Source organism: Peromyscus eremicus, chromosome 4, assembly GCF_949786415.1.
Source record: "Peromyscus eremicus chromosome 4, PerEre_H2_v1, whole genome shotgun sequence".
In the NCBI taxonomy this organism is placed as follows: Eukaryota; Metazoa; Chordata; class Mammalia; order Rodentia; family Cricetidae; genus Peromyscus; species Peromyscus eremicus.
In genome coordinates, this window is record NC_081419.1 from 118,056,349 (window position 1) to 118,079,091 (window position 22,743).

The window sequence follows — 22,743 nt, forward strand, 5'->3', positions numbered from 1 at the left end:
CGCGAGGCTCGGAGGCGCCCGTGCTTCGGCTTCAGGGGAGGAGGAACGCCCCTCGGGTGAGGCGTGAACGGCGCGGTGCATGCTGGGGACGCCTCTCTTTCGGGGAAAAGCGCGGGACGCATGAAAGTACGGGTCCCGAGAGGTTGGTGGCGCCCTGGGCTCCAAAACGTGGTGGTGTCTCAGGTACAGACGGAACCCTGCAGTAGGCCGAGCGTCTATTTAAGTAGTCCCTTCCCTGAGCACGAGGGGCCACAGTTGCCCTGTCCCCGCCATTACGTTGTTGGGCCCTGCAGCCTTACCTGCGACACGTGACCTGCAGGGGTTCCTGTCCCAAGTCTTGTACCACGGGGTCATAATAGCACCCACTTTAAAGGGTGTGAGGAATTAACGAGAAATGCCCGTACAGAGTGTTTAATAAAGAGTTTGGGCCGGGCGGTGGTGGCGCACGCCTTTAGTCCCAGCTCTCGGGAGGCAGAGGCAGTCTGTGAGTTCGAGGCCAGCCTGGTCTAGAGAATGAGTTCCAGGACTACGCAGAGACACCCTGTCTCGAAAAACAAAAACAAAGTTTTGTATATAGGTGCCGGTGTTTAACTGTTGAGTAGGATTTGTGAGTTTGGTTTGGGGGTGGGTGTGTGGTGGGCGGGGGTGTTTTGTTTTTGTTTTTTGAGACAAAGCTAAGCTGACCTCAAACTCACCATCATCCTTTCTCGATCTCACAGGTACTAAGTTTCCTGGCCAGTGCCACCAGGCCCTGTCACATTACTTCAGACTAATGGTTTAGGGTGTCTTGTCCCCAACGGCCAACACAGTGACATTTAACGAATGCTCGTTCTTGTAATTGTAGTGAATCTTTCTTGGAAACGATTTTTCTCCAAATGTCAGTTTAGTGTATGCTCTTTTGATGTTTGTTCTTGTGTGATTCTTCACTTTGATGGTTTGAATATATAAAACATCTCAAACCTAACACCACTGTCTTTTTCTTTTTTAGATAAGAATACAGCATGCTTTTAAACATTACAGACTAGAGGAAAGTGAGAGGGGAAAAGTCTAAACATGAAGCCATTTCTGACCACGTGCAGGTTACTTAGAAGTTTAAACGCAGTTTCCGTAAAACCAAGCCCTCTTGTGAGTCTCTCCACTTCCTCTTATTTGTGTGGCCAGAAGAAAAAGAACTCTTACGAAGCAGTAGACCAGGCCAAGTATTCTCGTTTAGTACGGTCCGTCTTGTCCAGAGCCCCGGTCCAGACCCCGGAGTCATTGTTGGAGGAAGACGATGTACTCTATGGTCCTGTGAGTAAGCGTAAGGCTCCAGGGCAAGAGCAGCAGGCAAGAGCAGTTCCACAGAACTGGTTTCCTATCTTCAATGAAGAGAGAAATGTGAAACCACACACAAGTGTTTCTTCAGGTCCTTTGAAGATCCCTTTGCAAAGAAATGTGATCCCCAGTGTGACACGCATCCTTCAGCAGACCATGACACCAGAGCAGAGTTTCTTTTTGGAGAGGTGGAAACAACGGATGGTTCTGGAGCTGGGAGAAGATGGATTTGCAGAATATACTTCAAGTAATTCTTTTATTTCTGGTTATGTGTGGTCACTGGTTTCTAGGATATAGAGCATTCCTGTCCAAAAAATATGAGGCTTAAAAAACAACTGAAGACCTATTTTCAAATAGTATAAATAGCATTTCATGTCTGAAAGGAAAAGTATCGGCTCAGGACTCCTAAGGCCAAGTTCTCAGCACAGAGGAGATTTATTTGCCCCAGAGGGATAAAGGACAGAGAATGAGAGACAAACACAGGAGGAGGGAGAGGGGGCAGGAATATTTGTCCAGGAAGGACAAAGGACTGCCTCTGGATAGAGAGGAGACAGATGTGGCCCATAGGAAAATGGCAGTTTATAAAGGTACAAGGGGAAACCCTGTGTTTAATTTTAATTGGGCATGTTAGTTAGGCAAGCTAAAGGGGGCTTTTGATTGCTAGACTTCCCATACTTTGATAGCTGGACCTTGGTGGTCAGCCTCAGGAAAAAGGAAGTGGCCAAATAAGGGACTAGACCTTGGTGGCTAGCTTTAGGGATGTAATCTAATGGGAGAGAAGAGCAAGGCCTGCCAGAACCATGCCCACCATATCTTCTAAATCACTTAATCCCTCTGTTAGCTGCTATTAACTGTATTTACAGAAAAGAAAAAAAAATGTAAGTATAGAGGTCAAGTTACCTGACAAACTTGCATAAAAATGCATTTGATTTGTAAACAAACTATCATTTTTTCCATCTCTTGACAAAAGTCTACTTTTTTAATAATTTTTTTTCTCAGAATCTAATTATTGCCCATTGTTCTACTTATCAGTGTCAATTGACCAGTTAAGTTTAAAGACTGGCTACAATCCAGAACACATGATCCCCACTTATATTTTGACTAATTGGACTGATCAAATGTTCTTGACTTGAAACTAGTTAAATAAACTTTAACCTTCAGCTTTCTTATTTTTAAATTTTTTACTAGTTCTTAGAGACGTTTGTGCAATGTGTTTTGGTCATATTCAGCAGCCTTCGACTCTTAACTTATTAGACAAGTGAGGGTAGCTTCCTTAAAGCAGGTCCTTTTAAGCCAGACATAGTGGCACATACCTTTAATCCCAGCACTAGGGTGGTAGAGGCAGGCAGATAGACCTCTGTGAATCAGCCTGGTCTACTGAGTGAGTTCCAAAGCAGAGTAGTGAGACCCTGTCTGGAAACAAAGGAAGCAGATTCTATTTAAAAATAGAATTTTGAGTCAGACATGGTGGTGCACACCTGTAGTCCTCAGGAGACTGAAGTAAAATCACATGTTCAGGCCAGGCTGGACTATATAAGGAGACCCTGCTGGTGGTGGAGCTGGGAGTTGGGAGCAAACCATTGGCATGGGAGGATGAGCTGGTCTCATAAGGATTATATAGATGTCTTTGGTTAAAACTGGGGCTTACATAAACATTCCTTAGCCTTTGTCTCCCCAAGAATATTATATGTACCCTAGTAACATGAGCACTTTTAAGATTATTGTCTTTATTTTTAGGTCTTTAGTGAAAAAATACCAAAACAATGTTAAGCATATAATTATAGAGGTGGTACCTGGAGATGGCAAAAGTGACTAAGGTGGGGCTGGGGAGATGGCTCAGTGGTTAAGGGCACTGGCTGCTCTTCCAGAGGACCCAGGTTCAATTCCCAGCACCCACATGGCAGCTAACAACTGTCTGTAACTCCAGTTCCAGAGTATCCAACACCCTCATACGGACATACATGCAGGCAAAAGCACAATGCACATGAAATAAATATTTTTTAAAGTGACTAAGGCTTTCCTTTATAACATTCTTCAGCTGTGAGGGGCAAGGATTATATGCCAGGAGTACCTTCTTAATGATTAATGATAACCACTAAACTCTTCTCTGCTTTCTAAACAAGCAAAATGGAAACCTTGTAACGACATTCTAAGTTTTTTATTTGTGCCACTAGAATTTAGAGTTGATAATTTCCTCATGATAAATTGTTTTGGTTTTCCTTAAACTAAGAATGGCTTAGTTGTCAGGAATCCTAAAATTATTAGTAAGAAATGTAAAGGCAGCATTAGCAAGATGGCTCCATATGTGAGAAGGCACTTGCTGCCAAGCCTGAGGACTTGAACTGGATCCCCAGAATTATCACTGTGGAGAGAACCATTTCCAGCAGGTTATCCTCTGAGCTCCACACAGGAGTGCATACACATACACCCACTAAATTAATTAGTTAATGTTTTTAAAAAATGAAAGACAAAGCTGCTGGGTTGTATAGATAGGCCTTGACAGAGTAAAGAAACACACTGGTGACCTGCTTGCTTCTATTTGGAACTGACTGAACTCACTGTCCAGTCAGACAATTTCCTAGTCAGCGGTAGACTAAGGCTCTACTGTGTTTCTCTGTTAACTTAATACGGGCTTTAAGCAATGAGCAAATTCACTTTCAAGTAAGGGGGTAGTCATATGGGTTCATGCAATGGTAGGAGAAAGGAAGTTGACCTTAATTTTAGGATCCTCCTCCCAACTGCGGAGATCACAGGCACACACCATGCCCAGCTAACCTATTTTTAAATGTTTTTAAATTTTATAAGTTGAGTCTTGTTAATGTTTTCTGAGCCTAAAATTCATGGGATCCTCAGATCTAGATGTTCATGGTTACATATATGTGAAGAATCTAGCCAGGATAGGTCTGTAGCTGGGAATGACCTATTTGCATGGCAATGGATGAAGTAATTTTGTATTATTTGATAGTGCTGATAGTTAAACTCATGGCCTTGTGCTCTGCTACTTAACTACCCGCTCCTGTTTTAACAAGGTTGTCTTCTGATTCATTAAGTAGTATGCAGGCTAACACTGCATCTTTTTAAATTTTAATTCCATCAGGGTTAGATTTCTTGTAGGCCTTTCACATGCAGATAATTTCAACAGGGCCAAGGATATGTGGAGTTAGAATAGTTTACCTCCTAAACTGAATTCCATTTACCTCTCTGGTAATTTCCCAGGAGCAATTTTAATTTTTGCTTTTGTAGAACTAGCCTTTCAAAGTCTGTAAACTTGACAAACACAGTATGGTTTACTATGACCTCGTTTGAATGAGATTGTTTCCTCTTTCTGTGGGTCTGTCTGCAAGCTTGTGCCTCTGTGCATATCTAAATAATACTCCCTGAACTTACTTAGCTCCTTGCTCTGCTAGGAAGAGTCTTATGCCAGGGTCCTCTTGCTTTGGGTAAACAGGACAGCCTAGGCTAGTGGAGGAGCACATTTCATTATCTTGCTTAGTTGTATGCGAATTAAGTAATGCCTGAAAGCACCAAGCCACTACCTAGCCTAACAGTGCACCCTCTTTTTCCTTCTCCTTTACCAACGATCAAGTGACAACATAGCATTTCTTGTGTTTATTAAATATGTTAATGTTTCCTTTTTTTTTTTTTTTAATTTAAAAGAATGTAAAGAAGGCTAGGGAGATGGCTTAGCTGTGCCTGCTAGGCAAACATTGTAACTGTAGCCTTAGTCAGGGCTCCATTAAGGTCTACTAAGTGAAAGCTATTTCCTTCTGCTCAAGAGTATGAAATCTCCTTCCGACCTGGGTGGAAACCTAGTATTACAACCTACACAAAACAGAAGAATTTATTCAGCTGGACTGGTCAGTCAGCTTGACTAAGGGACCACTCCTCGGGAAGGTATAGTCACCTAATACTATGCTAAGAAATGGAAGGAATAATTATCCCTTTAATGAAATAATGTATTTTTCCTTCCCAGAAGCCCATGGTCTCCATGCAGTCTCCACTGAGCTACTATGAGGCTCTGTGAGATCTGCCACCTTCATGAATTCTGACTCAAAATTTTAAATTTTCCCCGTGTGTGTGTGTGTGTGTGTGTGTGTGTGTGTGTGTGTGTGTGTGTTGGACACTGACCAGAGACTGTATGCTTTTTTCTGGTACTTTTGGCTTTTTCACTCTTTCATGGCTGCTTGCCAAACCTCCCTGGCTATCTCAGAAAGGAATGGCTGTCCCTCTTCCTCTTCCTCTCCCTCCCTCCTCTGGGCAGCTGCCAAGATTTACAACTTGGGTACTGGAGAGATGCTTAGTGTTTTAGAGGACTTGTTGCTCTTCCAGGGGACCCAGGTTGGATTCTCAACACCCATGTGATGGCTCACAGCCACCTGTAACTCCAGTCCCAGGAGTTCCAATGCCCTTTTCTGGCCTCCATGGGCAACAGGCACACATATGTGGTAAACAGATATTAAGGCAAAACATTCTTTTTTTTTTTTTTTTTTTTGGTTTTTCGAGACAGGGTTTCCCTGTGTAGCTTTGAGCCTTTCCTGGAACTCACTTGGTAGCCCAGGCTGGCCTTGAACTCATAGAGATTTGCCTGCCTCTGCCTCCCAAGTGCTGGGATTAAAGGCTTATCCACCCGGCCTTTTTTTTGTTTGTTTGTTTGGGTTTTTTTTTTTTTTTTTTTTTTTTTGTATATTTTTGTCTTTTTTTTTTTTCTGTATATTTTTGTCTTTTTTTTCTCAAAACATTCTTACACATTAAAAAGGGGAAGAAAGAAATTTACAGCTTGCCTGCCCTGTGGTTTTTCTTTTAAACTCTTTCAAAAAAATTTTTTTAAAGATAAAGATAAGCCAGACATAGTGGTACATGCCTTTAATCCCAGCACTTTCTCTGTGAGTTCAAGGCTAGCCTGGGCTACAGAGTGAGTTCCAGGACACCAGAGCTGTATAGTGAGACGCTGTCTTGGGGGGTGGGGGGAGGCGGGGAAGGAGGGAGAGTGCATTCTTGGGTTTCACAGGAAACTGAATTTTGCAGGGTATAGTTACATATACCAGCGCATGATGCTTAAGTAAAGATCGCACGTTGAAGGCTAGCCTATAGTACAAACAAGACCCTGCCTACAAAATCCAAAGAGGTTGAAATTTTGTGTCTAAGGGGTTGCCATTTAAAGATAACCTGTGTATAATATATTTATTATATGTATATATTTTAATCTTGCTTTGGTTTGGTTTTGGTTGGTTCAGTTTTTATTTTTCCTTGACTTTCTTTTTAGACATCTTTTTACAAGGCAAACAGTTCCATGAAGCTTTGGAAAGCATACTTTCACCCCAGGAGAACTTAAAAGGGAGAGAAGAGCACCTCCAGTGTGGCTATATCAAAAGTGTCCAGCATATTTTGAAAGAAATCAGTGGTGTGCAAGCTCTGGAGAGTGCTGTCAAGCACGAGGCCTTGAAGTATGTAGGGCTGCTGGACTGTGTGGCTGAGTACCAGTAAGTACAAGAGTGTCTCCATCAGTGGGCAGTATAGTGACGTCCACTGGAAGATGTGTGGAGGAATTGTGGCCTCCACCTTTTTAAAGTAAAGAAGTGAGAATAGGGCAGGAGGTGGGAGGATACAGCAGGGAAGCTGCATACTCTGTGCCATATGAAAATCAAAGTGGTGAGGGAAAGGTGCATTTTCAATAGCCCCAGCATGGCTTATCTTCCAGCCTGTCCCTTCTCCCCTCTCTCCAAGAAAGATGCCAGCTGAAAGGCCCAATTGGTTCTTGCACGCTCTTTTCTGGTTTCCCTTTTAATCAGTGTTGTTTTCTTTTGGTTTCCTACCCCTCCCCACCTTTTTTTCCTGTTTTCCCAAAGATTAGACAGTGATCTGTTGGCCCTGAACATGTACTCTCTTCCTGGCTTCCAGGCAGTGGCTGATATGATAAGGATTCTGAACCAGCTACAGTTTCTAAGTTGCTGCTGTTAATGTTTTCCCCCAGTCATTCCAGATTCCAAGGGTGGCTATCTTCTACAGATACCCCATTCCAAATAAAGCATGTGAGCAATAACAGGATGTGGGGGAAAGAGTGTAGAATCTGTGTGTGTGGCATTTGAACCTCTGATTACATAGTTTCTTGAGGCAAGGTTCTCATTATGTAACTCTGCCTGTCCTGGAACTCACTATTTAGACCAGGATGGCCTCAAACTCACAGAGATCCACCTGGTTCTGCCTCCTGAGTGCTGGGATTAAAGGTGTGCACCATTACCCCCTGGCTTCAGGGGATTTTTAAATTACATTTTTATTTATTTATTTATTTATTTATTTATCGTGTGTGTGTGTGTGTGTGTGTGTGTGTGTGTGTGTGTGTGTGTACGCACGCGTGTGCACTCCCACACCATGGTGTGCATGTGGAGATCTGAGAACAACCTTGGGAATTTGCTCTCCTACCATGCTCTCCCAGGCATTGAACTTGGGTTGTCAGACTTGGCAGCAAGGCGCGGTTTTCAATTTGAATTGTTACTTACAAAGACTTCCTCTGGATTCTCCTTAGAGGCAAGCTGTGTGTGATCGATTGGAAGACATCAGAAAAACCAAAACCTTTTATTCGAAATACATATGACAACCCACTACAAGTTGTGGCGTATATGGGTGCTGTAAACCATGATGCCCACTACAGTTTTCAGGTCAGAACCTTGAGCTCCTGCTTGATAAGCTTTTTGTGTGTGTTTTTTGGGGTTTTACTCTACTCACCTGTAGAGCACTTCTTCCCTTCCTGGACTGTTCACCATCCCCATTCTTGCTTAATGAGCACAGTCCATTCTTCAGTGTCTTATCTACCATCTTTGTGTTCTCTGTGTCCTGGTGAAATCTTTAACTAGCCCATATTAGAAACTGATGTGGAGATACTACTTAGCACTGGATAGTTTGCCCTGGAACAAGAGGAAATACTGAAGCTGTGCTGTGTTTGTTTCTAGGTTCAGTGTGGCTTAATTGTGGTGGCCTATAAAGACGGGTCCCCTGCCCACCCTCACTTCATGGATGAAGAACTCTGTTCCAAGTATTGGGCCAAGTGGCTTCTTCGACTAGAAGAATATGCAGAAAAACAAAAGAATCAAAGTATTCCAAAGCCAGACTAGAGGCCAGGATATTACTTGGGAACATTCAGTGAATCTGAGAGTTACGTTAACATAAACTGAAGATGTAATTTGTTGGGATGTATTGCTGCTGAGAAGCTAGAAAGTCCAGAAGTCAGCACTGGACCAGCTATCATACCTCTGACTGCTACCTACCTGAGAAGAGGGCACACAGGATTGGCAGTCACCTTGGTGACTTCCGGACTCTCTTGCAAATCTTTTTGTGTCCCTGGCAGAATGTCTAGTCTTTGAATTGAGATCAGAAGGCAGTGAAGCTTCATGTGCCAAGCATGTCCCTAGGGTTCTCAGGGAGGGGAGGGGTCACACACTGCCAGGGTGTGTAGAGGGAGAGCACATCAGCCACCACCACTGTAACAGGTTCCTGCAAGGTGCTTTATGCAGTAGGACTCCTATATCATTAGGGGAAAGCTTCTTCTTAACATTGAATTCATTCACATGTGATTATTTGGCCCAGAGTAAACCTGGCTGACTAGAAAGCTAGAACACTCAGCACATCATTGGCCAGATCCTTTTCCATACAGATAAGCCCCAGCAGTGGTCACCATTGTTAGGGTTTTAGTACCCTGTTTCTAATGTCAGTCAGCAGGCCATGTACTAGAAAGAAAAAAAAAAAAAATACTATTGTGGGGGTTTTCAACTAAGAGCAACACTGATAATCCACTTTTTTCCCCCTGTGTTTGTAGGTAATCATTGGTTGTCTTTGAATTTGGGAAAGTTAAATAAATGCCATTATTTCCCTGGGAGAGGGTTTTCTATTTTATAAAGTAAACCTCGTAGAGTTTAAGTTACACTACTAATTTAAAATTATAGGTTCTGTAATCACATTTACTTTTCATTAGTCATTAAAAAAAAATTAAAAGGTATTTAGCTGACTCAGCAGTTAAATGCTTCCTAGTCTCTCAGAGGACCAGAGTTTGGTTCCCAGTGCCCATGTCTGGCAGCTCACAACTGCCTGTAACTCCAGTTCCAGGGAATCTAACACCCTCTCCTGGACTCTGAGGGCACCCGTACTCATATGCATAGACACACACACACACACAAAATGAACTTTTTGTTTTGTTTTCTGAGACGGGGTTTCTATGTGTACCTCTGGCTGTCCTGGAATTCACTCTGTAGACCAGGCTAGTCTTGAGTAATAAGCTTTTTTTAAAGAAAAAAATAATAGAGTAATAAAAAGTTTTGTTTGTTTTTATTTAAAGGTGTCTTTATGGGGTAATTTCATGGGCCTGAAAATTGTTTGAACTTTACTTTCATTTGTTTATCTATTTTTTGTGGTGCTGAGGAGCAAACTCTTGGCATGTGCCCCACTATTGTGTCTAATCCCTGCACTTTGTTTTTAAGTCCACAACTTTGCCACCAGCCCAGTAGCCTACTGAGTTCTATATAAATACATAAAAGAAGGTATTCTAAGTGAGCTCTCAACCATAGTTACCTGACAAAGTCAGTAAGATGTAGATAGAAAAATGTGTTAGGTTTACTAGAGGAAGTGAACCAAGAAAAGATAAGATTTATTGGGGCTGGAGAGATGGCTCAGAGGTTAAGAGCACTGCCTGTTCTTCCAGAGGTCTGAGTTCAATTCCCAGCAACCACATGGTGGCTCACAACCATCTATAATGAGATCTGGTGCCCTCTTCTGGTTTGCAGGCATGCATGCAGATAGAACATTTTACATAAATAAATCTTAAAAAAAAAAAAAAGATTTATTGGCTTGACAAACTATAGGGCTCTGTATTCCAACAGTGGTCCATGCCAGAGGGCCAGAGAGCACAGTAGCTGCTCCCTGGAGAGTTACTGGTGTTGAGTTCTATTTGAAGGCTGACTTGAAAAATGTCGGTATAAGTACTGTGAAAGCACAGCTCCAAGGCAGAATTCCTTCCTTAAGGGCTCACAGCTTGTCCACAGTATTGATACTCATACAACATCGGTTGAAGTCTCAATCTGATGAAAGAGATAAGGACATTTTAAAGATTTTTTACAATTATTATTTATCTGTATGAGTATATGTCTCTGTGTGTGCCCGGTCTACAGAGGCCAGAAGGGGACATCAGATACTCTGGATGGACCTGGAGTGACAGGCAGCTGTGACCTGGCAGACATGGGCACTGGGGCCCTTTAACTTCCCTCATCTCTCCAGCCCCAAATGCACATTTTTAAAAGATGAGGAGAGGTGTTGGAGAAGTGCTCGAAGGCTGAGAGCAGTGCCTGGCTGCTCGTCCAGAGGACCCAGGCTTGGTTCCCATTGTCCGCACGGCGCTCACAATAGTCTAACTGCAGAGTCAGGGAGTCTGAAGCACTCTTCTGGCCTCTGAGGGCACCTGTGCTCACATCTACATACTCACACACATGGGCATTTTTTAAAAAACTTAATTGGACATGGTATCACATATAAAAGTCCTGCTGCTTTGAAGGCTGAGACAGGAAGACGTCTTGAACCCAAAAGGTGAGGGCCAGCATGGGAAAATAGTGAGACTCAAGAAGAAATAAATGATCACTGTTAAAGGCATAGAGCAATAAAGCCAAACTTCAGAGACAATATTACTTATTTTGGGATGCCTCCTTTCCCTCTAAATGATATATATTAAAATCCAGTGGAGTGAGTTTTCTGAGTATAAAATGTTTTATATATTAAAGTTCTTATTTTGAAACAGGGTCTGGTCTCACTGCGTAGCCAGCCCAGTCTTGCCTTGGATATTCTATACAGCTGTACCTAGTTGAGCCATGGCAATCCCCCTGTTTCAGCTTCCTGGGGGCTGGGAGTACAGGTGTGCACTACCATAGCACACTTATTGAAGGTTTTAAAACAGTTTACCCTTTGAAAACATTTGTCATGCTGTGTATGTGCGATGCACACTTAGAAGTAAAGCACATGTGTATGTGCAGGTGCACACTTAGTAAAGGACATGTGTATGTGCAGGTGCACACTTAGAAGTAAAGGACGTGTATGTGCAGGTGCACACTTAGAAGTAAAGGACGTGTATGTGAAGGTGCACACTTAGAAGTAAAGGACGTGTATGTGCAGGTGCACACTTAGAAGTAAAGGACGTGTATGTGCAGGTGCACACTTAGAAGTAAAGGACGTGTATGTGCAGGTGCACACTTAGAAGTAAAGGACGTGTATGTGCAGGTGTACACTTACAAGTAAAGGATGTGTATGTGCAGGTGCACACTTAGAAGTAAAGGACGTGTATGTGCGGGCTCACACTTACAAGTAAAGGACGTGTGTATGTGCGGGTGCACACTTTCAAGTAAAGGACGTGTGTATGTGTGGTGCACACTTACAAGTAAAGGACAGCTTCCTGGCGTTGGTTCTCTTGCCACCACGTGGGGCCTGGGAAGTTTGTTCTTTCTGAAAAGTTGATTTCACAGAGCTGAAGAGATGGCACAGTGGTTAAGGGCACTTGCTACTCTTCCAGAGATGCAGGTTTTGTTTCCTGGAACCCACATGATGGTTCACAACCATCTGTAACTCCAGTTCCAGGGGATCTAATGCCCTCTTCTGACCTCCACAGGCACCAGACACGCATGTGGTACACATGCATACATGCAGGCCAAACACATAGAAAAGAATCTAATAAGAATATTTGTAAATGTGTGTGTGTGTGTGTGTGTGTGTGTGCGCGCGCGCACTAAGTCTAGAAGAGGACATCAGAAGCCTGGATCTGAAGTTACAGGTGGTTGTAAACCCATGTGGGTTCTAGAAACTGAACCTGGGTCCTTCACAGGAACAGTAAGTACTCTTAACTGCTGAGCCATCAACCTCTCCAGCCCCAGTTCCGGGAATCTTAGGTTGTCTGGCTTGATAGCAAGTGTCTTTGCTCACTGAGCCATCCCTGCTTCCTTACAGGAATATGAGATATGATTTGGTAGTTCTTAGTTTTTGAGACATAGCTCACTATATTCTCTTTTCCAATATAATTCAGGGCTGGTGATATAGTTCCATAGTGGAGCATGTACAAGGGCATAGGGTTAGCCCCAGTACTACAGCAACAACCTGATGTAACTCTACTCATTTGCTGCTTTAGAATGGGGGAGGCACTGACAATAAAGAACAATTTCAATTTAATGCAAAATTACCCTCCCTTCAGACCTGACCCCTTCATTGCAGCCATTAGCCTGTGACGGTCTGAGAACATTAACCTCTAAGAACCTATTTTTAAGTTATAGGGAAATTTGTCAGCATGTGACCCTGTGGTTTTATGTGTTGACCTTGGCAAATACAGGAAGAAGGTTGGTTAGTGAGACTGTGTTTCTAGGTAACCAATTTGCCTACCAGCTTTAAGAGGCGCTAGAAGGGGGTAATTTGTTCTAATCACTGCAGCTTTCCACCTGAGCAATTAACATTTGATTACAACTTACCCTGCCCTCCCCCAGATGCAGAAAAGTGAAGCAGGGGAATAGCCAAACATCTATTTTTAAAGAAACGCTTAATGTGTTTTGCGCTGGTACCTAAAGGAAACCTTTCCAAAGCAATCAGCCCTGAGTATAGGGCAGAACTGATCTCCTTCTGCCTCCTCTTCCCCCCCTACAAGCCCGATAAATATAAAAGGACGTTCTGGGTTGGGCTTTGAGGTCCTCCCATTTTGCTTAAGAGCTATAGACAGATGGGAAATATGAAGTAAGAACACTAACATTTGAGTCCACTCTGTTTGTTTCCCTGACCCCACTCCCCTCCTCAGTGAGACAAACATCAGTATGCTTGGATCTTTCTAACGTATACTTTTGTAGACTGAGGACATGGACTGGTCTCCATAAGGAAGTTTTACTTTATGTTTTTAGTACTTAGATTTTTTTTTTTTAATCTTTTCTCAGTACTGGGAATTAAACTAGGGCCTTTCATGTTCTGTACAAGTGCTGTGCCCTGCCCCTCAGCAATTTGTTTTCGAGACCTATCCAGGTTGGCCACATGTGGATATGGTGCATTTATTATTATTATTATTATTATTATTATTATTATTATTATTATTATTATTATTTTGAGAAAGTGTCTCTACATATCCCTGCCTGTTTTGGAACTCACTACATAGACCAGGCCGGCCTTAAACTCACAGAGATTTTCCTGCCTCTGCCTGTCAAGGGCTGGGGTTAAAGATGCATGCCACAGCCAGCATTGGCATTAGTTTTAACTACTCTGTGGCATTCCCTCACGATTTACTGCCACGCTAATGAGTTATAAAGTTAACTTTTGAGAGCCGACAGCCCCTCAGTGAACACTTCTCTACATACTTTCCAGTATGTGCAAAGCACATGCAATACAGTGCAAAGTAGAACATAGTTGTGACTCTCATTTACTAGGGCTGTGACCTTGGATAAGTTACCCAGGAACTCATTTAGGAACATATATAAATAAATAAATAAATAAATAAATAAATAAATAAATAAATAAATAAAATGTAAATATGACATGTTATATGTAACATATTTATATGTACATTAACAAAAATTAATGAAAAAAGTTCATGAATTTGAAAGAGAGCAAGGACGGGTATACGGAAGGGTTTGGAGGGGGGAAAGGGAAGGGGGAAATGATGTAAATATATTCTAAAAAATAAAAGAAATAATTAAAATATTTCTCTTCAAAATGACATTATCAACTTAAACACCTACAAACACGGTCTAGTTTTCTGATTTTCCCATATCCTCATCAACAGAAAAGTTGCAAGACTTTCCCCCAGCCTGATAGGTTGAAAATAATCCATTTAAAGTACTAGCTAGTCCTAATTGCTTGCATGAAACCCACTTTAGAACGGGATTGCCATCTAGTGGTACCAAGTTGCACTGCAATTATGATGCAGGAGCCAGAAATGTGTAGACCTTCCATTATCTCTGGGTAATTGGGTGGACAATATAGATCTGGTTTGATTTTATTTACGGTTTTGTTTTGGTCTCAGAGTTTTTCAAGCTAGCCTCATACTACTGATCTTCCCGCCTCAAACTTCTGTGTCTACCACAAGGACCAGTTCTCTGATTGGAGTAGATGGACTAAATGAATTTTCCATCATCTAGTCTCTATATTTTTAAGCAGCTGTACTTCTCATTTTTCTACCATGGTGGCAGGAAGCCTTTCCTCTAAGTCCCAGACGAGAGAAGTCCTGTCTGCAAACCCAGTCAGGCCTCTTTCAAATGAATGCATCTGGGTCACAGCTCAGACCAAGGATAAATTAGGAATGAGGCTATTTACCAAGCCAGCAGGAGACTGCAGCTCCCACCAGGGTGGGCTGTCACTGAGCACCACTAACCTGCAAATGGGGGGTTGCCAGTAGGGTACAACTCAGTGCTGGCCCAGAGAGCCTCACAGAGGCCTGAGCTGTGTTCCAAGAGAATCCTGGGTCACATCCTTCCAAGTCAGCCCTAGCCTATCTGCTGTGAACACTTCATGTCATAGTCTGAAAGGGTCTGGGAGTGCTTAAAATGCTAGGCAACGATCAGAGGCACAGTACGGTTTACGTTATTCATGTATTCTGTGTATGCATGCACCTGCATGCCATGGCACAGGTGAGGTCAGAGAACAACTTTCAGGAGTCAGTTCTCTCTCCTTCCACTATGTGGGTCCTGGAGATCCAACTCATTTTTTCAGCTTTTCCTACAGGCACCTTTTCCCACTGAGCCATCTTGTTAGCCCATAGATACATTATTTTAAAGATCTGTACAAAAATGTTCATGGAAAGTAAGGTGTCAAAAGTGATATTGCCAAAATTCATATAACATAGCTTTAAATTCTGTGACTAAATTAATGGGATGTTAATGAAGATTGAAAAGAGAAAGAGGATCCACAGCAATTTAGAGCCATTTGTAATTAGAAACATCCAATCCCGCCAGTCTGAACATCTCACTGCTAGGCTTATGCACATTTTGAAGCTTTTGTTTGTACCAAAGCCTTTTTTTTTTTCTGTGTATGAGTGTTTGTATGTATTTACGTGCATGTCTGGTATCATTGGAGGCCAGAAGACATCAGATTCCCACGCTGGAGTCATAGAGGTGGTTGTGAGTTGCCATGTGGGTTCTGGGAATCAAACCCAGGTCCTCTGCGAGAGCAGCCAGGGCTCTTAACCACTGAGCCACCTCTCCAGCCCCTGGACTGGTGCCTTAACCCAGAATAACTTCCCTTCTTACCTTTCTCCAGCCACATCTGGACTGTGTAAGTATGGTGTAAGTGGGTCCAAACCCCAGTCTTTCTTCCCTGCTCCGCTGGAGACATGATGGTGGAGAACAGGAAGGGCAGAGACAAAGGCTCAAATCCCAGCCCTGTAATGGCGGTTTGCTTCTCTCAGTGGCTGCCTTCTCATTGGTGGGTTAGGTAGATTCTGACCTCAGCATTGCTGGAAGTTTAACATGGGAAGATGAACACTGGGGAGAATATTTGTCCCTTTCTTCTTGGAACTGGCTCAAGCCCTCACTGAACTCCAGTGGCGCTGCTGTTTTCACACTGTTTTTGTGCCCTGCCCCCTGTCCCTGTACCGTCGCAGGTGTCTGTGTTTTCACACTGTTTTTGTGCCCTGCCCCCTGTCCCTGTACCGTCGCAGGTGTCTGGCCTCCCAGAGCATGGGAAATGCCTACAGGGCTGGATAAATGTATAGCTTTAGTACATACATACTGTTTGCAATATGAACCACACATTATACAATCTGTGTGTGTGTGTGTGTGTGTGTGTGTGTGTGTGTGTGTGTGTGTGTATGATCTAAAACTTGAAAAATGAACAAGTGAGATGACTTGTTTCTGGACTTCAACCTCCAGAACCATTCACAAGGAGAAGGAGAGAGCTGACACCACAAAATTGTCCTCTGACCTCCACACGTGAACTGTGACACACGCGCACGCCCTGTACTAAATAAGTAAGTAAATAAATGTAAAACATAAAATGAACCGTGACTAACTACAGAATGTGTTGCAGGAGACAGGTAGTCATAAGTTGAAAGACTTGGGTATATTTTGAGTTCAAAGTCAAGTAAACAATAGACATAGTCAAAGCCACATAGAACAGTGTCTTAAGAGAATGATAAAAAGGGCTGGAGCGGAGGCTCAGCACTTGAGAGCACTGGCTTCTCTTCCAGAGGACCTAGCTTTGATTCCCATCACCCATTTGGAGCTCACAACCATCTATGACTCCAGTGCCTGGGGATCAGATACCCTTGGCTGGCCTCCGAGGGCACCAGGCATGCACATAGTGCGCAGACATACATGCAGATAAAACGTAAGAGATAAGAAAGGGGACAAAGAGCACAGGAAACAGCCCTGCCCCCAGACATCAGGGAAAGGTCTGTAGGCCAGAATGTCACCAGAGATAATGTATTTGATGCTGGTTAGTACTTGGGAAAGGCTGTGAATGAATTCATTGCCAACACGAAGATTTATACGTTATGTGCAGCACTAGAGACATCAGACAGTGAGTAAGGACATGGTGCGGGAAGTCGTAGTACTGTGAGTTACATGGGGAATTAGTCATGATTTGTCAGAGTGACAGAATCAATAGGACATGTAGACAGATATGAAAGGATTTAGTAGGGGAAATTGCTCACATGACTTTGGAGGTTAAGAAATCTCATAGTATGCCAACTTGAGCTAGAGAACCAGAGAAGCAGAACTGTGGCTTAGCCCAAGTTCAGAGTCCTGAGAGCCAGGGAAGCTCGGCCTGAGGCTGAGGGTCTGAAACCCAGGGGCACAGGTATTAGTCCTACAGTCCCAAGGCCAGAGAGCCTAGAGTGCTGATGTAGGACAGAAACTGGTCTTCCAACTCCGGGATAGACAGTGAATTTACCTGTCCTCTGCCTTTTGTTCTGTGCTGACCATCCAGACATCTAGACAGTGCTTCCTACATCCAGCAGTCCCACCCCACCCCCACCCCGAAACACACACACAGTCTATGCCCTTATATACACATACACCCCACATCTATTCACCACTCACATGCGGACACACAATGGGTAAAGGCGGAACATCCTTCGTTCACTGATTCAGATGCCATACCCCACAACACCCCTACACAAAGCAATGCTTTACTAGCAATCACCAATCCAAATATCAGCCTCTTACCACAAACCCAAGAATTTCCACCTCTAGGCCTTTTTCTGGGTTCAGGTAAGGCCAAGGTGCCATGGAGTTAGCACACCTGGCCAGATCTTCACGTTGTTGTTTACTTATTTTGACACAGCCCTGGCCGGCCTAGAGCTTGCTAGGTTGACACAGCTGGCCCTAAATTCATAGAGATCTGTCTGCCTCAGCCTTTGAAGTGGCTTTTTTTTTTTTCCCAATTTTTTGTGTTTTACTTGTGTGGGAGTTTTGCCTGCCTGTGTGCATGCCACATGTGTGTCTAGTGCCTTCAAGGGGCCAGAAGAGGGTGTTGGATTCTCTGGCACTGGAGTTACAGCTGTGAGCTCTCCTGTGGGTGCTGGGAATCAAACCTGGGTCCTCTGGAAGAGCAGTAAGTTCTCTTAACTACAGAGCCATCTTTCAAGCCCCATTTCCCCCCTTGTCTCTTTAATTTTTATTTTATTGTTTTACAAGTATGAGTGTTTTGCCTGTATTTATGTCTGTGTACCATATTCATGCAGTGTCCAAGGAAACTAGGAGGAATTGGAACCTCTGGAACTGAAGTTACAGACAGGTATGAGCCACCATGTGGTTACTGGGAGTCAAACCCAGGTCCTTTGGAGGAGCAATCAATGCTCTTAATTGCTGAGCCACCTCGGCAAATTTTTAACCGATGAAAATTGGGAACCAGTAACTCAGGCTAGACCAAACCAACTTTGGGCCATGTTCTTTCTATAGTCACCCAGAGGTGCCCACAGCAATGATCTGCTCATTAACCATCTGCTGTGGCCTTGTCTTCTCTTGTGACAATGCCTGGGACCAGACAAATGACTATATCAGGTCAGCTTTGGGGAACCTCAAATTAATACAATGGGTTGGTGAGAGCATTGATGTGTGGATGAGTATGCCTCACAGTAAAGAACTAAGCCAACCCCCCGGCTGTCCCCTACCACACACGGATGCTCCCACAGCGTGTCTAGACTCCGTAGGAGCACGTGCACAGCCAACAGTTCTAGCACAGGAAAAAGCACTTCTCAGCTGGCCCCGCCATCCTGCTATTTGTCATTCCATCCATCTGCTGTCCCCGAGAAACACTCACCCACGTCAGCTAAAATGGTACACTGGGCTTGGAACTGGCTAAGGAAATGTCAGGCTGGCAGAAGAGAGAAGAAAACCAAAATAGCAATTGTGTGGACAGTGGGGGCAACACAGATCTGCCCTTCTGGATAGGGCAGAGGGAGCACAGGAGGCCTCTCATGGGGCTGTGTGGAGGCCTTGGAGTGAGCTTTGGGAACCTAGCTGCTAGCTCAGGGCCTTCCCACCATCTCCTCCCGGGCACCTGGGCACTCTTTCCTGGAACCAGCCCTTTACATCAATTACTGCTTCTTGTCCCTCCGCAAGAGCAGGGGCTTTGTTTGACAGAGAGAAAGAAGTAGGTTTCTATTTTTGTTTTTTTAAGCTTTTTCAAGACAGGGTTTCTCTGTGTAGCCCTGGCTGTCCTGGAACTCACTTGGTAGACCAGGCCGGCCTCAAATTCAGAGATCGGCCTGCCTCTGCCTCCCGAGTGCTGGGATTAAAGGCATGTGCCACTACCGTCTGGCTGAACTAGGTTTCTTTAAGGTTGATGTTTTGACTTGTTTGTAATCCCAGCACCCAGGAGGCAGAGGCAGGAGGATTGTGGGTTCAAAACTAGACTGGGTTATATAGCACGACCTTATCTCTCCAAAACTAAATAACTAGCTGCTGTCTGTTTACCTGTTGGTTTTCTGGTCAGCCTTCCTTGAGGAACAAAGGAAGTTGTTACTTTTTAACAAATTTTTTAACAAAAATTTGTGAATTCTCAACTTGAAGTGAGTTGTAGGAGGTGTGTCCCCAGGTCAGTGTGCGCCCACTCCGAGGGCTGGAAATCTGGTGTTTATCTCTCCAAGGGAAAGAGTCATTCTAAACACACAGCTGTTTGGATCTTAGGCTAGATAATTATGCATTCATTTCATTCAACAAATATTTACTGAGTTCATTTTGAGCTAGATATTATTCAGGGCCCCAGCAATAAGGCAGTGAGTAAAACACACTAAACTTCCTACCATCTGGGAGCTCCCAGTCCAGCAGGGAGACGGCAGTTGCCAGGTACAGCTACAGATGTAAGGCCATTGAAAATGCTGTGAAGAAAGGCAAAGGGCCGGGGTATGGCTCAGTCGGTAGAGCGCTTGACTTGCATGCACAAGGCCCTGGGTTCAATGCCCAGCAGGACAAAATCAGATATCTTCAGCTCCATAGCAGCCTGGGCTACATGAGACCACGCCTTGCTTTAGAAAGAAGGGAAGAAAAGGAAAGCAGTTAGAGGAAAGGAGGAAGGAAGAGAATAGGGAGATGAGCCTGCTGTTTTGATCTGGGGTGGTCAAAGACCTGACTTCCTGTTGTGCTGCATGACAAGCCATCTGAGTTTAACAGCTGTGTTACATCTCAGGCTTCCACAGTAACTGGGCTCAGGTGGCTCTTTGGTTCCTTGAGGGCTCCCGTCACCTGGGTCTTAACTGGCAATCCACTCACCTCTGAGGTCTTGGCAGAGATGGCTGGAAAGTAGCTCGGCTGGGGTTGCAGACCACTGCGCTGCCTTCCCTGTAGTCACTGGGCCTCCTTCCCTGTAGTCTCAGGGTGTTCCCCTTCCTTCGGAGCCAGTCCGTGTGGCTTTCTAGCAGGGTAGGCAGACTTCCATGTGAGTGAGTATGTGTGTGTGTGTGTGTGTAGGCAGGATCTCACTACATAGACCAAGCTGGCTTCACACTCACAATCTTCTTGCGTCAGCCTTCCAGGTGCCGGGATTGTAGGCATGGATAGCCGCATCTGGCTAGACTTCTTATCTAGTAGCTCAGAGTTCCCGAAAGTCAAAGCTCCCAAGACATCTGGAGACTTAGCTTGGCATGGCCTTTTCAGTATTCTGTGGGTTAAACTGAGTTCCAGGGCTACATTAGAGTTTGTATGGAGAAACAACCACACAAGGCAGGGAATGCTGGCAGGCATGGCTCACACTGTACCAGCCATCCAGAAAGCCACACTGTGTGTACAGAGGTCAGAATGAGGAGGAAAGCCATTAGGAGGCTGTGAAGAGGGCCTGAGACGAGGGTGTGTGAGGAAAGAGTGGAGTAGGAGCTGAGTGAGCAAAGGCTAGAGAAGCTGGAGATGAGGTCAGCAGGCAGCCAGGAGCTGGATCACCTTGGCCCCACAAGCCATGGAAAGGGATACCGGAGTTACTGTTAGTGTGGCAGTGAGGGGTGGGACTTAATCTGCGGTTGTCACCCTACAAACCATGGACGGTTTACACACTACTCTTAGTGTGGCAGGAAGCGAGTAGGGAGCTTAATCCATTATCATCACCCTCACTGCTGGGTTGAGTTTGGGTTAGAGCCGCGCATGGACCTCTCATCATAAAGACCTCCCGAGGCCACCCACAGCCTACTCTTGGAATTTTCCGCACTCCTCTGCTTGAAGCGTTCACCCTGGCATGTGGTATGGACTTCATATGGTAAGGATTTGTCTTAATGACTGTCCTTCCCCTCTAAAATGTAAACTCCAAGTCGTCAAGGGGCTTTGCTTCAGCTGTGGGCCCACAACGAATGATGGACTGCTGAACTGGTCAGTCCACCTCTGCAGGCCTAGCTGAGTCCATCACAGTGTCTGGTGCATGCCAGGGCCTCAGCGAATCATGAATGTCTCATTTTGCTCAGCAGCACAGTGGCTTTTAGAGTTCTGCTCAGCTTGTGCAGAAGTCACCTTCCAGTAAGCAATTATGCAGGGCGAAAGAAAGAGAAAGAAAAGGAAGGCCTTGGAAGCAGTCCACACAGTGACTAAAGGTCACAGGACAAACCCTCATTCACCTGATTCAGGCACACTTGATAAGCTGGCTACCTAACAACGTAGCCTGGAAAGCCCTCGTTGAGGGAGGAGGGGCCAGGACAAGAAGGAAAACACCAGCTGCCAGCCAATGGAGAGCAGAGAACCAAAATGGGAACAGGAGGCGCTGTTTCCAAGCAGACCAGTACCGAGCTGCACGGTGGGGCAAGCGGCAGGCCTGGGAACCTCAGCAGCTCCCGAGGCTGCGTCTGCAAACGAACAACAGTTAATATCTGTGACAACCATTACATCCATTTGTTCGTTTGCTTGTTGTTTGTTTGGTTTTTAGACTGGATTCAATATGTAGCCCAGGCTGGCCTTAAACTCACTATGTATTCCAGGCTAACCTCAAACTCAGAATCCTCCTGCCTCAGCCCCTAGCGTGCTAGAGGTATGTACCACCACCTGGATTCATTACATGAAGTGCAATCACACATAAAATAATACATTTTTAAATTTTGCATTTTATGTGTATGAGTGCCTGCATGTATGTAGGTACACCATCTGTGTATCTGATGCCCAGAAGCGGGAACTGAACCCTAGTCTTCTTTGAGAGCAGCAAGTGCTCTTAACAGCTGAGCCATCTCCCTAGCCTCCATTACACCACATATAAAAGAGCAAACTGTGTTCAGGGTTCTCCATTTAAGACGAGGACAGGCACATATTTAAGGGGAAAGAAGTATTTGAAACAAAGAGATAGTAGCTCTGTGAATAGGCACTTACTCTGTTGTAGACAACATCGTTGAACATCTGACATCCCTGTCCTGGTTGGTTTTTTTGTGAACTTGACACAAACTAGAGTTATCTGGGAAGAAAACCTCTAATGAGAAAATGCCTCCATCTGATTGCCTTTAGGTTAATTGTAGGGTTTTTCTTTTCCTTTCTTTTTTTCTTTTTTCTTTTCTTTTCTTTCTTTTTCTTTTTTCTTTTCTTTTCTTTTTTTGAGACAGGGTTTCTCTGTGTAGTCCTGACTGTCCTGGAACTTACTCTGTAAACCAGGCTGGCCTCGAACTCAGAGATCCACTTGCCTCTTCCTCCCCAGTGCCAGGATTAAAGGTGTGCACCACCATGCCCAGATTGACTTTTTCTTAACTAAAGATTGGTATGGGAGGGCACGGCCCATTGTGGGTGGTACCACCCTTGGGAAGATGCTCTTGAGCTGTATAAGAAAGCTGGCTGAACAAGCCAGTAATTATGTTCCTTCATGGTCCCTGCTTCAGTTCCTGCTTACAGATTCCTGCCTCAAGAGCCTGCCTCGATTTCCACTGATGATGAACTCTAACCCGTAAACCAAAAAAAAAAAAAAAAACCTTTCGCCCCCAAGCTGCTTTTAGTCATGGCCTTTATTACCAAAATAGGCAGCAGGCTAGGACAGTCCCCTCCCAAA

At 44.3% G+C, this 22,743-nt stretch overlaps 1 protein-coding gene across 3 annotated transcripts; it reads left to right on the forward strand.

Annotated features, from left to right (window-relative positions):
* Positions 1–29: 29 nt before the first annotated feature.
* Positions 30–9,633, forward strand: Mgme1 (mitochondrial genome maintenance exonuclease 1). Of its 3 annotated transcripts, none has more exons than XM_059261549.1 (5): positions 30–142; positions 989–1,561; positions 6,578–6,794; positions 7,838–7,970; positions 8,262–9,633. In XM_059261549.1, exons 2-5 carry the CDS (start codon positions 1,054–1,056, stop codon positions 8,421–8,423), a joined length of 1,020 nt encoding a protein of 339 aa, XP_059117532.1. In that variant the 5' UTR covers positions 30–142; positions 989–1,053; the 3' UTR covers positions 8,424–9,633. The 3 variants fall into 3 exon arrangements, with proteins under 3 accessions (XP_059117532.1, XP_059117531.1, XP_059117533.1); XM_059261548.1 differs by having other exon boundaries at positions 59–183; XM_059261550.1 differs by lacking the exon at positions 30–142 and adding an exon at positions 258–484.
* The last annotated feature ends 13,110 nt before the right edge of the window (positions 9,634–22,743 follow it).